This window comes from Salvia miltiorrhiza, chromosome 7 (assembly GCF_028751815.1).
Source record: "Salvia miltiorrhiza cultivar Shanhuang (shh) chromosome 7, IMPLAD_Smil_shh, whole genome shotgun sequence".
Taxonomy (NCBI): domain Eukaryota; kingdom Viridiplantae; phylum Streptophyta; class Magnoliopsida; order Lamiales; family Lamiaceae; genus Salvia; species Salvia miltiorrhiza.
The window spans coordinates 47,842,979-47,858,328 of record NC_080393.1 but is presented as its reverse complement, the minus strand read 5'-3'; the positions used below and the strand labels follow the sequence as shown (position 1 = coordinate 47,858,328).

General features: G+C 37.8%; 1 protein-coding gene across 3 annotated transcripts; it reads right to left on the bottom strand.

Moving 5' to 3' along the window:
• Positions 1-716: 716 nt before the first annotated feature.
• On the bottom strand, positions 717-13,452 carry LOC130994556 (DNA repair endonuclease UVH1). 3 transcript variants are annotated; one of them, XM_057919599.1, is made up of 11 exons: positions 12,847-13,440; positions 11,927-12,231; positions 10,329-10,549; positions 10,003-10,067; positions 9,264-9,428; positions 7,861-8,625; positions 4,042-4,152; positions 3,709-3,969; positions 3,405-3,628; positions 1,595-1,814; positions 717-859 (listed from the first exon to the last, which is right to left on the bottom strand). In XM_057919599.1, the coding sequence occupies exons 1-10, from the start codon at positions 13,378-13,380 to the stop codon at positions 1,604-1,606; spliced, it is 2,862 nt and encodes a 953-aa protein (XP_057775582.1). In that variant the 5' UTR covers positions 13,381-13,440; the 3' UTR covers positions 717-859; positions 1,595-1,603. The 3 variants fall into 3 exon arrangements, with proteins under 3 accessions (XP_057775582.1, XP_057775581.1, XP_057775583.1); XM_057919598.1 differs by lacking the exon at positions 717-859 and having other exon boundaries at positions 1,346-1,814; positions 12,847-13,452; XM_057919600.1 differs by lacking the exons at positions 717-859; positions 1,595-1,814 and having other exon boundaries at positions 3,490-3,628; positions 3,843-3,969; positions 12,847-13,443.
• Positions 13,453-15,350: the final 1,898 nt, after the last annotated feature.

Genomic DNA, 15,350 nt, shown 5'->3' with positions numbered 1-15,350 from the left:
CGAGTTCTGGGGGAGAAAAGGCAATCGAGGTATGGCGGCGCAAGGTCTGGGGGAGAAGAGGAAATCGAGGTCTGGCAACGCGAGGTCTTGAATGGCAGCCACCTGTGGTGGACGGCGGCAGTGGAGGAGCAGCCATGTCAATTTCTTTTGCTTTTTTGTTTATTATTTTTCATGTGTCAATTTTCAATCCACATAAGCGTCATGTCAGCTCATATTGCCTAAAAATTACCATGTCAGTAGGAGCTCCACCGGAAGAAAAAGTCATGGAAAAATTGTTCAACACCTTAAATTCAGGGAATTTTCGGTAAAAGAAAAAAGTTCATGGAAAGTTTGAAAATGTACCCAAAGTTCATGATTTTTAGCGTAATAATAATAATAATAATAATAATAATAATAATAATAATAATAATAATAATGTGTAATATCAATTTTCATTATCAAATCATTTAAATTTATTTATTAACTATAATTATCATTATACAAAGTTGAAGTTGAACATATACGTTTCAAATTCAAGATTTTATTGAGTAATTGATGTGAATTATTTTATTTTATTATTAAAACATATTTTTATTGGTATATATTTTAATTTTATTTAATATCTTTTTATTATTTAAAAATGTCATTTAATTTCAATGTTCGTCATGCGAATGAACGTTCTAGTAAAAAAATAAACTCAAAAATCAATGATTCGAACCTTGAACCGGCGGTTCAAGGCCCGGAGCAGACCCTTCCCCCTCTAAACTAGCCGATTACGATTCACCTTCCCAGTCAACCATTAACCGCAGGTTCATGCCTGCAATCAACGATTTCCGGCCTGTTGAGAACAGTTTGCCAAACTAGAAGGTGGATCCAAACACTAAAGGAAAAACAATAGATCACACTAAGTACAGGGAAATCATTAGCTCATCGCTCTACCTTACTTCAAGCCGACATGACATATCTTTCGCATTAGAAGTATGAGCAAGTTACCAATCAGATCTGAATGAAGCACACTTTAAAGCTGCCACAAGGATTCTCATATATTTACGAGCCACTCCAAATATAAGACTATGGTACCTAGTTGATGATAATTTTGAATTAACAAAATATTCAGATTCAGATTTTGTTGCTTGCAGAATCGCTTGAAAATTGACTTTAGGGACATGTCAATTCCTTGAAAGTAAACTTTTTTTTTTTGAGGAACCTTGAAAGTAAACTATCATCCTGGTTATTTTCCTTTCTAGCTTTACATCTGCATAACTTAAATTGGTACCATCTTCCCTTCATTTTTTCTTCTTCAAAATACCATGTGAAAAGGAAGGGTTTAAACATCCAAACATTTAAGTAGTACAACATAGTACAATTCAAAATTCAAACAAAATAATAATCTCCCAGATACAATTAGATACATCTATCTAAACAAGTAACTTCTTATTAGATTCAAACTCACAACAACAGAATTACACACACCAAGTAGAAGCAAGAACATAGGTAAATATTTTTCACTAACCCACCTGGAGACGTTATCTAATTTAGTTTCTAAATAAAATATGAAAGAATGAAATGAACATGAAAAAGGAGAATCCTATAATGTTGGGAAATAGTGCATTACCTAAAAGCTCTAAAGCAAGGTGGGAAACTTGGCATCAAGAAAATCTCTCAAGGTTTTTGCAGCTTTGTGACCTCCCATCAACTCCACTAGCTCCTCCATTGGAAGTAGGGCTACTTCTGCCAAGCTTTTACACTTATCAATTATCAACCGATAATTAGAATCCGTGACCCCGGGAAGCCTTCTAAGGAACTCAACTGCTGATGTATTAAAATTTTCAGCTCTGACAAACAAAAATATATCTCATCATCAAAAGTATATCCCAAAACTTATATCGATAACAAGATTTTTATCATTGCTTGCTATGCAAATATACTGAGACATATAGAGTAGAACCTCTATATAATACTCAAGACCATAAAATTTTACTCCCTCCGTCCACCAATTCGTGACCTAGGGGAGGAAACATGGGTTTTAAGAAAAAATATATTGTTTATTAGTTGAGTGGAGAAAGGGACCCACAAAGTGTATTGTTTATTAGTTGAGTGGAGAAAAAATGTATTGTTTATTAAATGTATAAATAGTTACTAAAAATGGGTACGACACGAATTGGTGGACGGACCAAAAAGGAAATTAGGACACGAATTGGTGGACAGAGAGAGTATTATTTTAGAGATGTACTAAATTAATAATTTATCAATTAAAAGAGGTATTTTCTATTCAACGAATTTTAAATTCAATTACATGGGAACTCAACAAACTTGAACTTAATAACATAGCAATTCAATCACCTACTGGATTATCAGGGTGCAAATGAAGTATGTTCAAAGATCCAAAGCTAATTAAAAGAAATTGTTGATACCATAATTTAAAACCCAGTTAAGGACGAAGGTGCTTAGGATGATATAGTATTACAAGATCCGATTATGCAAAAGGAAGAAATAATAGCATAAAAAACCATTCATAATTTTTTGAGGAAGAAATAATAGAGTCCAAAACCATTCATAATTTTTTGTTGCAATTTCAAAACGCCAAAACGCAACAGGAGCTTTTGAGTGCTGTGAGAAAAGTTAGAGATGAATTCATTTTAATTCAAATTTCAATAGAAAGTAAACAACAATAAAATCATACTCCCTCCGTCTATGAAAAGATGACCTGCGGGAGGGTGGCACGGGTTTTAAGAAAACTTGTGTTGTTTATTTAGTGAGTGGAGAAAGGAGCCCACAAATTAAGATAAGTGGAAAAAGTTAATTAAATTAGTGAGTGGAGAAAAGAACCCACAAATTATTACTAAAAATAGGCTAGGACATCTTTTTGTGAATTGACCAAAATGGCAAATTATGTCATCTTTTCGTGGACGGAGGAAGCAATTTACTAGGTTAATCCTAGTTATCTTTGTAATTTTAGGGTATTTTGAAAAAATATCACTCCATCCATCTCATTAGTAATGTCTCAATTATTATATTGGGACTTTCCACTAGTAATGTCTCATACCTTTTTTTAGTAAAAAATTAACCATTTAAAATGTTATCAACTGTGGACCCAACTTACTTTATACACCAACTCGCTTAAAATAATACTCCAAAAATATCTTCCACCAACTCACTTTATACACTAACTACACTCTTCTTAATATTCGTGCCCAAAAGTAGAGGGATATTACTAATGGAATGGAGGGAGTATCTAATTAACTTATCAAATTTGTTCATTTACATATTGGGCCAAAGTCAAGACAGGAGAAAATTATTATCTTAGAGAGATTATAATTTATCAAGTATTAATTTAAGGAGGTGAAGAAGGTTCAACTGTAACTACCATTAGCACGAATAGCTCATTAGGAAACTCACGAACAAAAAGAACACAAGAACCTCACCTGATATCATCCTCAATAACACCATCTTCTGATGGGACACCAATTCTAATTGCCTTGACCTCATCGGGTTCATCTTGATTTGCTTTAAGAGTAGCGAAAATTTCAGCAGTAGCATGCAAGCTACGCGACCAAACAATACGCAGGCGAGGAAAATGGAGTACAAGCAACGAAAGCTTGGATATAATGCTGGTTGGTGAAACATCATCACTTATCTCACTTGCAGACTGCACATATAAACCACTTCACTTGGTAAATAAGTTCAAGCACTTTCGAAATGATAAGAGCAACCTTATCACTACAAAACCTGAAACGAAAAGCTTTTATCTTGTGAAAACTCGATCAGGAGGACAGGTATTCGATAATAGCGTGACATCATTTCCACCTGATGATACAAACGACCTGATGTAAAACTCAGAAAGAGATCATGAATACTCTTACGCTCAACACATATCAGTGGGGACAGAATGTAATCTCCAACTTCCAAAGTCACTGGTATAATATGAATGCCTTTCTGGTGGAGCACATTTGGAAGGCTGCTCATAAATTCCCTCATGTCCACTATGATCTATAGAAGAAACGACATAATGTTATGGACTTCAAAATGGATACAGTGCAAAATAATTCAATATTCACCTACCTGCATTTCTTTTTCTGCTTCCTTCTTCCCACCAGCTTTTCTGGTGATCAAGTTTTGGGCAGTGACTGATTGATGCTCCAGGGATGAATTTATCCCCAGAAACTGGTCATCCTGAATCATGATCAAAGCAACAACCAACCAACCGTAAAAACCAACAAGCATCTTCATTTGCTAAGAGATAACTACTGTTCTAAAAAATTTCCATTTGTAAAATTTATACTCCAACTGTTTTATGGAGAGGGTCCAGACATATACTCCCTCCATCCTGAAAAAATAGTCCTAATTTTCATTTTTGGGGTGTCCACAAAAAATAGTCCTATCCTATTTATGGACACTACCCCACAATATATTACCCTCCATATATTAACTTATTTACCTATTCTACCACATGGTGAGCCCCTTTTTCCACTTACAATATAATTAATTATCATTATTAACACTACTTTTAAGGTGAGACCCTTCTCCACTCACAAATCACAACCATTTTTATTAAAACCTGTCACTCCCTCCTAGGACTATTTTCCATGTCGGTGGGAGTACATTAGTAAATTCTTAACGAAGGCATTCAGGCATGAGTTAGGAGTTAGTTATCCCATATATTTAACTATACAAAATAGTTTATAAGATAGGATCCCATTCTAGCCCACCAATTAACCATGAAATCTTCTAAAGTTAATTGGTCTTTTTAAAGCTTCTTTCCAATCATAAGGTAATTTTCATAGACATTTTCCCAGTCATCTGGTGTTGAGGATGGAGATGTATCTAGCGGGGTACATATAAACTTCCTTTTCTTTCTCATGTATCGTATATGGTTAAACACAACCAAATTTAAGGAATAAGGAGATTATGGTGCATAATTGATTAATGACAATAAATCCAAAAATCTTTTTGCAAAAAAATGTTGTAATTGCAAACTTGAGCAAAGTTAGTTGACTTATAGGGCAACTAACCTTAGGCTGGCCATAACTCATAAGCCCTCCTGGTCAGGGTAATGGAAGCGACAATCAGAAGTAGCTATATATTACTCCCTCCATCCTAACTAACTTGATCAATATTCCTTTTTGGGTCATCCCAACTAAGTTGATCAATTTTCTTATATGGAATAAAAATAAGCAAGGAAACATCCAATCACTTATTCACTTTATTACCAAATACACTTAAAACACTAATTTCTTAAATCCCGTGCCAAAAGAAGTTGATCATCTTAGCTGAACGAAGGGAGTACTGTATAATATAGTAAATGCAGTATATAAGATGCACAATGTGAAGTATACAAATAACATAGTTCTATAATATAATAAAAAATAGGGTTAATTGCCAGTAAATCCATAACGTTTTCTCGAAATTGGTTTTTGCTCTTAATTTAAAAAATCTACTTTTAAATACATAACCTTTCATTTTTGTCTCGTTTTTTGTCCGATCATCGGTATTTTCTTACGCCGGCGCCGAAAATGACACGGTGGCAGCCGAAATCGACAAGGTGGCAGCCGGAATTGACACCTAAGAACAATTTTGACATGTGAAAAAAAAAAAAAAAATAGGAAAAACCTTCCCCCCCTCCCATCGTCTTCTTTCCCGTTCCCCCCACCCCCAAAACCCTAATTCCCCTGCCGGAGCCGCCCCCTGCCGCCACCATCGCGGGCGCCGCCCTCTGCCGCCACCACCACCGACGCCACACACACCACACGCCGACGCCGCCCCCTGCCCTCCATTCCACCACCGTCGCCACACACACACACGACCCAACATCCCCTTCCACAAACAATTCTCAAACGGCGGTGCCGCCCTCCAAACACCCCAAACGCCACAAATTCAACAAAAATGCAACATCAAAATCCAATCTTTATCCCTTCAAAGCTTCGAAGCTTCGTCCCCTCCGTGAGCGTTCTAAAGCCCAGAGATTTGCAGAGATCGGCGTGTGGTGTGTTTAACGAGAAGGAGAATCGGCCTGAGAGGGCCATCGACTTGCCGATTCTCGAACCACCAGCAGCGACTTCCGAGAGCTGAGAATTAGGGCTCGTTCCAGGGCTCATTCCAGTGGGCAAAATTGAGAGAAGAAGGAGAATGGGGCAACAACTAACAGCGTGGACCAGTCGCCGGAGTACCAGAGCCGCAGAGGCAGCAGATTTCTTGACAGGAGGAGGGGCGGACCTTCGGTCTTGGCGAGGCGAAAGAGGGAGGAAAGAGCCGAGTTCAGGCAAGGTGTGAAGGGAGAGAGGGAATGTCAGGTGAGAGGGGGAGGGGGCGGCAGGCGCCGGAGTGTGGTGGCGGTGGCGGGTGGGGGGGAGGGGAATTAGAGTTTGGGAGTGGGGGTTGGAGAAGATGATGATATGGTTTTTTTAATCTTTACAACAAAATACTCCTTTTTGTACAGAATAACAAGATGTTAAAATTATGCCTAAGGTGTCAATTTTCGGTTGCCACCACATCAATTCCGGCTGCCACCGTGTCATTTCCGGTGCCGGCGTAAGAAAAAATCGGTCACGGGACAAAAACGAGACAAAAATGAAAGGTTATGTATTTAAAAGCAGATTTTTTAAATTGGGAGCAAAAATCAATTCCGTGAAGACATTATGGATTTACAGACAATTTAACCCTAAAAAATACTATGCATTATTATAAATTCCATTAAATATGATTTTTTGTTTATTTTTAAATTATAGAAATTATTAAACTATCTTATGTATAAATTTATAATAATTTAACTATATGATAAATAAGTTTTATAAACACATATATAGCATACTCATAATATTATAGGTTTCTTATGGCTCTTTGCTATAGGAAAGCTGCACTAACTCTACAATCTCTTCTATAAGTCTTCTAGAGAGGTTCAATGATCATATATGTAAACAGAGGGATAATGGGTAAAATCGTAAAAATTAATAGTGGTAGTGGGGGGCTCGGGGGAAAGGTGGCAAAACCCCGAGGTCCAATGAAAAAATGGAGAGGTAACTCCACTCTAAGCAACAAGTGTGAGTGAAGGGATTATTAGAAGATAGGCCCAAACACCTTAGCGTACTATAAGTGCTGTTGAGCTACTCAGTTTGTTATGTGCATGAGCTATCCGCTCTAACCATTCTGAGTTTAGGAAGGAACGGAGTAAGGAGTTACCAATTAAGCCATGAGTTTAGGAAGGAACGGAGTAAGGAGTTACCAATTAAGCCATGAGTTGAGTTCCTGCTCCGACCATCCGGAAGTAATGGAGTTAGGAGCGACCTTTAGTATCACTCAAGAATTCTTTGAAATATATACTCCCTCGTCCCATTGATCTTGTCCTGTTTTTCTTTTTGGGTTGTCCCATTGATCTTGTCTTATTTCTATATTTGGTAATGATTTTACACTACAAACAATATGGACCCCACACCTTTACTACACTAATTATACTTTCCTTATTAACCGTGCCCAAAAGAAATGGTACAAGCCTAATGGGACAGAGGGAGTAATTTCTAAGCTATACTTCATCACAATGGCTCCTATGGTGAGCTAGCAAAGGTAACTTTCCAATTTTTTATATATATATTGAGGCAGAAAATATAAGCACCCGATTTAGCTGAGGAAGAAGGTAATGTGCTCTATATATTACCATTATTACATAATTTGCATGCAAAATTTCCTAGTAATAGTTGGCAAAAGTATCCTCAGTGTGCAAATGTAGGGAAAAAGAGAGTGGAACGTAAAAGAAGAAACGAATGAATGTTTGGATCCAGAAAGGCACAGCAGATGAAAGCATTTTAACAGAATGAAACAATGAACAAAGTTAAGACATTTTACTGATAAAGGATCTGGGAGCAAATTAAAGAGTGCATAATATCAGACCTGACTAACTGGTAGCATCATTAGAGACTTCTGCCTGATCAGTGATTCAAATGCTCCATTTTCCCTACGTATACTTGCCTCAAATTTCTGAACTTCAGTAGAATTTTCATAAAATAGAAAATAAACTTTCAACCTCTTTGAGGGATTCTCAGATTTGTAGACTTCAATTTCTCTGACAAAAACAATGTTAGGGTGGTAAAGAATTATGACAGAGGGCTGCAAAATATCAAGTATATTCTTATCATTCTCCATGGCATGGAAAAACACTGATGAGAGCTGGATATTTCCTGGTTCTTGATGTTTTCGTAGAATGTTTCTGTCCAAATTCTCACTCTCAGATGCATTGTTTAAAACAGGACCAGCAATTGACAGACTCTGCTCATCTCGCGTTCCACCGTGTTTTAGGGTTGGAGACATAGATTGAATACTAGTTTCAGATTCTGGATCAGGTTTGCTAAACATTGGTTTTTTCTTTTTTCCTTCACTTTTTTCCCGTTCTTTACCACGTTCTTTATTGGTTCCACCATCACTGATGTCACTATTCCCTTTTGCCAATTTACTTATTTCATGTGCTGCAGCCAGCAGTGCATCATTTTCTAGCTTGCTTATGCTACTTGTGTCAGCTTTCTGTCCAGAAACAGTGGGAATAACTCCGTCAAGAATTCCAAAACCTTTAGATGTTTTTGGTTTCTTTTTGTTGAATTTTGGTAAAGCCTGCAGCTCCACTTTACTCATCAAATATTTTTCCCATTCCTCTCGAATTACCTTCAAAAGAAACAAATAAAGAATATGGTAACTGTAATCAAATGTTTCACATTAAAATAAATAAGATACATGGTAGCACACATTATATAATTCTCCAAGGGCTTGTCAGATGACTCAAATCGCACTAATAGACTCCCTAAAGCGGATGACTTAACACAGAAAACTATGCCTGCCTACTAGGTAATTTTCTTGTGTAAGGACTAAGGAGAACTTGTTTGGGCAAGGATTTTGGTTTTGGGTAGTAATGGCTCATGAATGAAAAACTAACTCCCATAGTTATGTATTGCATAAATTTGAACTTTGAAGAACCTTGTAACATCCATGAGCATATTTCTTGACTTGAAATCATAGTGTGCCCCAATTAATGGTTTTTAGATTGAAGCCTATGGAAGAATACAATTTCAGGGCATGTTTGAGGGTACCAACAAACATGAATACTGTGGAAAAAGTATATTTAAAAGAGGGCAGCCCTGCAGCTGGAAAATGAGCTCACAGGTTTTCTGAAAATAACATCTGTAACTTATTTAGACACATGACAATACATGCAACCAACAATCAAGTCATGGATTGCCAGCTGGAAAAATTATTGGGAGGGGCAAAAGATAACTAGACACCGATGATATATAAAGTTTGAAAACCTGATGCCGGCCTTTTGTAATGCAATCTTGAAGCTGAATGCAAGAATGCTCATCTTTGCAAGCCACAAGTATATTTCCAGTTCGATTATCTTCATTTCCAACTACTGATTCTTGTCTGGAAATTTCTTGTTTTTGTCTCTCCTCTTGTATCTCCATGAGAATATCCTGAAAAGTAAACCAATTATCAAAAGAGGATGGCTACAATATATTTCAATAGAATGGCAATCATTCAATCAGACCACCATATACCCCAAAATTAGAAGTTAGCATAAAATAATTTATCCACACTTTCTTGTGCGGCTGTGCCTTCCATACAAACTATTTCCTGCCAATTGCCACCTAAGCTATGCAACTTTTGTTATTTGCAGTCTACAACTACACCTGTGGAATTTTATGGAAATGCTAATATTCCCATGCAAATAAATGGAATGTCTCACGAGTCACGTGGTGGGCTCAGGAATCAGGATGTCAAACAATGGACTCAAATGACAATTGACAAGGGGGTTAAAAGATAAACTATAGAGGCAAAGAGAAGAAAACTTCAATGGAAAAACACAATTAAGCTTAAAATACATTCAATGTCTGATTGGCATGTCAGCTTTTAATCACCAGATCCAAGAACTTCATATAATTTCCTTGCAAAATTGTGAAATAACAATGATTGGGCATAGCTTGAGGTATTTTATTTTAAGGAAAAGGGTTTGAGGATCTCAATGATAAATGGAAGTCACTCACTCACTTGTAACACCTTCCACTTTGGGGGTTCCTCCAAGATTTCGTCCAGCACTAAACCAGTAGTTGCAGCTGTTGGATAATATACACATTCAGGCGAAGAACATAAACATAAATCAGTTTAAATAGTTAGTGTACATTTATAGAAAGCGAAACATTATCCAACAATGATATACATCATATACTTCTTAACAATTTTGGAGGACAAGGGAACGAGAGGTTTCCTTATCTATCAAATCATAAAGATATCATACACCATATGATGAAAACGAATTGAAGCAACAATTATAGGACATTCATTGAAAAATAGGTATTACAGGAAGCAAAAATCACCATCTTCATCCTTGTTCCCTTCGTCTAGTTTTCTCTTCCTGGTTGATGCAATCTTACCCAATCCAATCGGTTTCCCACTACCTGACCTACCAAAATGATACACTCGCTTCTTTGCATACTCAAAAATCTTGTAACTAGACTCAGCAAAGATCCAAACAGATCGAAAACTCTCAGAGGCTCTAAGGGAATCCAGATACTTCAGGTATGTAACTGCATCATACCTATTCAAATGCAATGAGACATAAAACTCAAAAAGGCATGTCTATAAGCATTCAGGAACAAATTACCAGAACTGGACTTTAGGGTTACTATAATCATATTTATGAATACAAACTCTTTCAGAAGGAGAGAATCATATAGAGGCACAAGGAGTTATCCAACGGTTGAAATGCTCTAAGTACATCATAAACGAAAAAAGAATACCACATCAATATTAATAGTTTGATGGAAGAAAACCTGCTGTCTTCTACATCAAGCACAAGAGCAATTCAACAATTATTTAGAGAACTCCAACTAATCCAACGACTAATATCAATTTTCCATTTCAAATTGCAGAGGAACCCACAAGCTTAACCCACGCATTTGGAATGGGTGAGTGACTAAAATTTGGTACAATTGAACTCGAGTCCTGTTGAGCTTCAAGTCATTAACAAAGTAGGGATAAACATACTTCAAGGATGATAAACAATGTCTCAGGTTTCCTTGCATTTGGAAACTTAGCAGATGAACTACAAACTTGTTCCTATCCAACTCCAGCGCCCCCATATGCTTCTCAATCTATCAAAATCTAATTTTTATATTTCTCCCCTATCTGAAAATAATTTTACAATTTATCAAATTACTTGCCAAGGACCCAAATTCTAATCTACAATACTGGTTTACCATAACTACATTTAATTTCCTTAGTGCAACTTTCGATGCTACACTAAGATTTTTTATTTTTTTTTCATTTCAACGGGGTAAGGGGAACATAGTGAGTCCAAATCAGAACATGAAAAAACCAATCCAATTAACAGAGTATTGTTTACTACACGAAGAATTGTATTTGAACAAAAGTTTCTCCACTTCTCCTTGTCGTGACTTAGAAGGAAAATAGGGCTGTTATACATTTCCCAGCAAAATTTATATTTCTTCCAGAGCGATATATCAGCAGTCAACAAATCTTCTTCTTGACTAATCATGTTCAAAGGGACACCTCACTTCCCTATTGAACACACCACTAACAGTTTATTAAAAAATGTGCCTTATTGCATATATATCTCAACATCAGCTAAAAATGCTAGTGGAATGAGATAAGCGTTTCAGGAATGAGATAAGAAATAGTCCAAACTCCTACAATGAAGCAATCATCTCTTAAGAATTATTTTCCACCTGCATGGTTGTAGATTAACACCATAAAAGCCCCTCTTAGTCATCTTAACATCAACTGAAAGGATACCGCCATGAAGCAAAAAAATTTAGGCCTTATAGTCATAGAGCAGCTCAACTAAAGATCACGGAGATGATTACCTACAAACAATATTACTAATTCTAATACTTTCAGTGAAATACAAAAAAATAATTAAGTCCTGTAGAACAAAGATATTAGCACAAAGTACCTTGCGAGATAATCCAACAACTTCCTCAATGACTTCAAGTCTGAGACTAGCTGCTTCGTCCTCTTCCCTAATGTATGCCATATAGGATCCAACTGCCTCCTTACAATCTCATCAAAAGACTTGAACAACCCGTTCTCCAAAGTCAAATCCTCCACATCAACCTTGTTAGTCTTCCTCATCTCCTTTAAACAAGCATCCATCACTTCTATTACTGCTTTCTGAATCCCAATCATGTACGTCGACATTGGGACACGAATGTCTATAACCTCTGGGGGGTCCCTTTCCAAATGCTGTGAAACATAAACCTAAATCCACCCAAATTTGTTTAGATAGACTGAGCAACAGTGGATTGTATATATGCTGATGTGAAGAAGACATCATTGGATATGCTACACGCATAAATGAACAACAAGAAACCTATTTAAAGGCATAGTCCCTTTCATTTCTATTACGCTCACTACTATCATGAAGAAAATTTGATGGCAGAAAAAATCCAGGAACAATTTTAGATAGATAACATATCAAGGTTATTGGCATTAAAATAAACTAACTTTGACTGAGTTTTGGTTTTGCACACCAATTTCAAAATTAATACAGAAACTCACGAACTTAACAATTGTTGAAATTTTATCACGATTTAGATCTTCACAAAAGTTAAAAATTCACGCGGTTCATGCCACCTAGCTGCCACATCAGTTGGACGAAATATCTCAATTATGATAAAGTTAAAGCAATTGTAAAGTTTCTGTATTTTTTTACCAATTTCAAAGTTGGTATGTAAAATCAAAAGTCGATAAAAGTTTGTGTATTTTAACGCCACTAACCCTAATATCAAATCAAGAAGCTGTATTGTCACGTCAATTAACACATTCATTAGCAAGGAAGCCGTAAAGCTAACGCAAAAATGCGAAGCACATTACCTGAAACCTAGGCCACAGATGGAGTTTTCGGAGAAAAAGGCACTTGAGGATGCGCTCAGCTTTAGCGAAGCCAGAAATCATGGCCTGGGGGCAGTCGGAGAATGCTCGAACATAGAGAGAGCTATTCGAGGAGCGCAGAATCCGAACGATGAAAGCCTCCGTCGAAGTATCGGAAAGCGAATGGGCGTTGAGGAGGAGGATTCCGGAGATGGCGGTGGCAGGGAGGCGGCGGGTGAGCAAATCGACGATGAGAATCCGAGCGGTGATGAAAAAGATGCCACCGGAGGTGTAGAGGGAGAGGCGTTGGTGAGCGGGGAGGTCGGCGGTCATGGAGGGGAAGCGAGAATCGGCGTCGATGGAAGCCTTCTGGGAAGGAGAAGCGTTGAGGATGAGGACAGAGCCCTGGGAGGCGTCATGGAGTGTGAGGAGGGAGGATACGAGTTTGGGGAGGCCGAGGCCGGCGGAGAGGACAACGACGCCGCCGCTGGGCTCCTCCAGGAGATCGCTGATTATGTGTTGGTGGAATTGCACCATTGTGACTTGTGAAGCAGTTGGCGCTGACTCGCTCCACTTTGAAACTCTTCAAATTTATATGGAGTACTATGGGCCGTTTACTATTTCCATCATTTGTCATGCTTTTAATTCGACATGGGGAAATATACCGAAAACTCGATATACACTTGTCATACAGTATTGAAAAATATCATAAAATATCGAATTTAAGGTATATCGAATTTTTCGATAAGGTATAATACCGTATCAAAGATTTTCGAGGTATAGATTTTCCAATTGGTTTGGGATTCTGTTGGACTTTAAAAAGTTCATGGATTTTCGTGAATTTAGGAAATTCATAGACTCTATGCAGAGTTTGACTGACTTTTTTTATTGATTTTCATGGATTTTTATAGACTTGAAATCCGGATGACACAATATCGGTGGTCACAGAAGAAAGGTGAAAGAATCCACAGAAACCTCGTGTGATGAGGTGAGATTTCTCTCTTTGTATTTTTTTAAGGAGAATTCATGAAAATCCATAAAAATTTAAAATCACTGATAATCTCTTTTCGCTCTGGAAGAATTAACCACAAAGGAGCAAACGTTTCATGGTCTACCCATCATGATATATTGAGATGCATGGTTGAATAAGGATAATAATAGAAAATAGACATTTTATACATAAATAAGATGTGATTGACACACAACACACTTGATTGATACTGGTAATAATTTTTAATTTGTAAGAGCAAGTTTTGTTTTCCTCGTGAATTTGCAGCGAAAATTAATCTTCTCATTCCACAATCTGATAAGCGTGACAAGAGGTATTTTTGAGAAGTGAGGATAATTTATTGATCACAAGAACATGGAATATGGAAATGACCCACCACAAACGACGGAGGTTCATTCCAAACATGAAGTGAATTAATATCTCTCGCAGCCTTTGCTAAACCATGAGCAACAGCATTCCGTTCCCTCTTCACATGACGTAATCGTATTCCTGGAAGCACCGAGAGCTCGTGAAGGCAAAACTTAGCAATAATCCCCAACTCCAAAATATTACCATCAGCCGAGGCAATCACATCATAAGCATGCTTGCAGTCCGTTTCAACAAACCCATGCAAGTACCCCAACTCTTTAATCCAAGAAAGAGCCTCTTTGATTCCTAGCATCTCACCTTCTGCTACACTGCGCCTCCCCAAGAGCTTCACAGATTTTCCAATAAGGAAATTACCTTCATGATCCCTGACCACCAAACCAATCCCCATCGTGTTGGCAGCACTAAAGAACGCAACATCAACACTACACACCACCGAGCCCAAAGGAAGAGGGTGCCATCCCACACAGGCATGAGTCGCCGTCGACTGGGATCGTGGAGGAGCAGTTGGAATGCGAGCAGCAAGCCACTCCTGTCGTGCCTCCTCTGCCATCTTAATAGAGCGAGGAGGAGAGGGGTAAACATTCTTCCACACCACACCATTTCTCTCTTTCCAGATTTGCCACAACATCATGCAAATGTTGGCTTTAACCTCACCATTAGCCAACTCAGTAATTTGGAATAAAGCTTGCTGAAAAGAGTCACTTCTATCCATAATGGGAACAACAACACCTCCCAATTGACTTAGGTGCCAACATTCCTCAGCAAAAGGGCATTGAAAGAACACATGCCAAAGATTTTCGTAGCCACCATGACAAGTAGCACAAACTCCATCACTCGCTACACCCCGAGGCAGTAAATTTTCTTTGGTGGAAAGATTGTTCCTAGCAGCCCGCCACAAGAAGTGACAGGCCTTAGGAGGAACGTTAACCTTCCATAATCCATTCCAATTCCCAGCCACACCATAGGTACTATCAAGAGTAAGAGCACTCGCTAATTTATAGGCAGACTTAACCGAATAATTCCCGTTCTCAGAAAAATGCCAGATCAGAGAGTCCTCACCAGCGTGAGGAATAATAGGGATGCTGATAATATCGTGAGCATCATCTTCGCCGACAATGGTGTTGATGAA

What these genes read in the sequence shown, in the direction of transcription:
- LOC130994556 (XM_057919598.1), bottom strand. Translation starts at nt 13,380, where the DNA reads ATGGTGCAATTCCACCAACACATAATCAGCGATCTCCTGGAGGAGCCC. An exon ending in ATCTGTGGCCTAGGTTTCAG is followed by an intron (nt 12,232 to 12,846) that starts GTAATGTGCTTC and finishes GGGTGGATTTAG; the next exon opens with GTTTATGTTTCACAGCATTT. An exon ending in TTGTTGGATTATCTCGCAAG is followed by an intron (nt 10,550 to 11,926) that starts GTACTTTGTGCT and finishes GCATTTGAATAG; the next exon opens with GTATGATGCAGTTACATACC.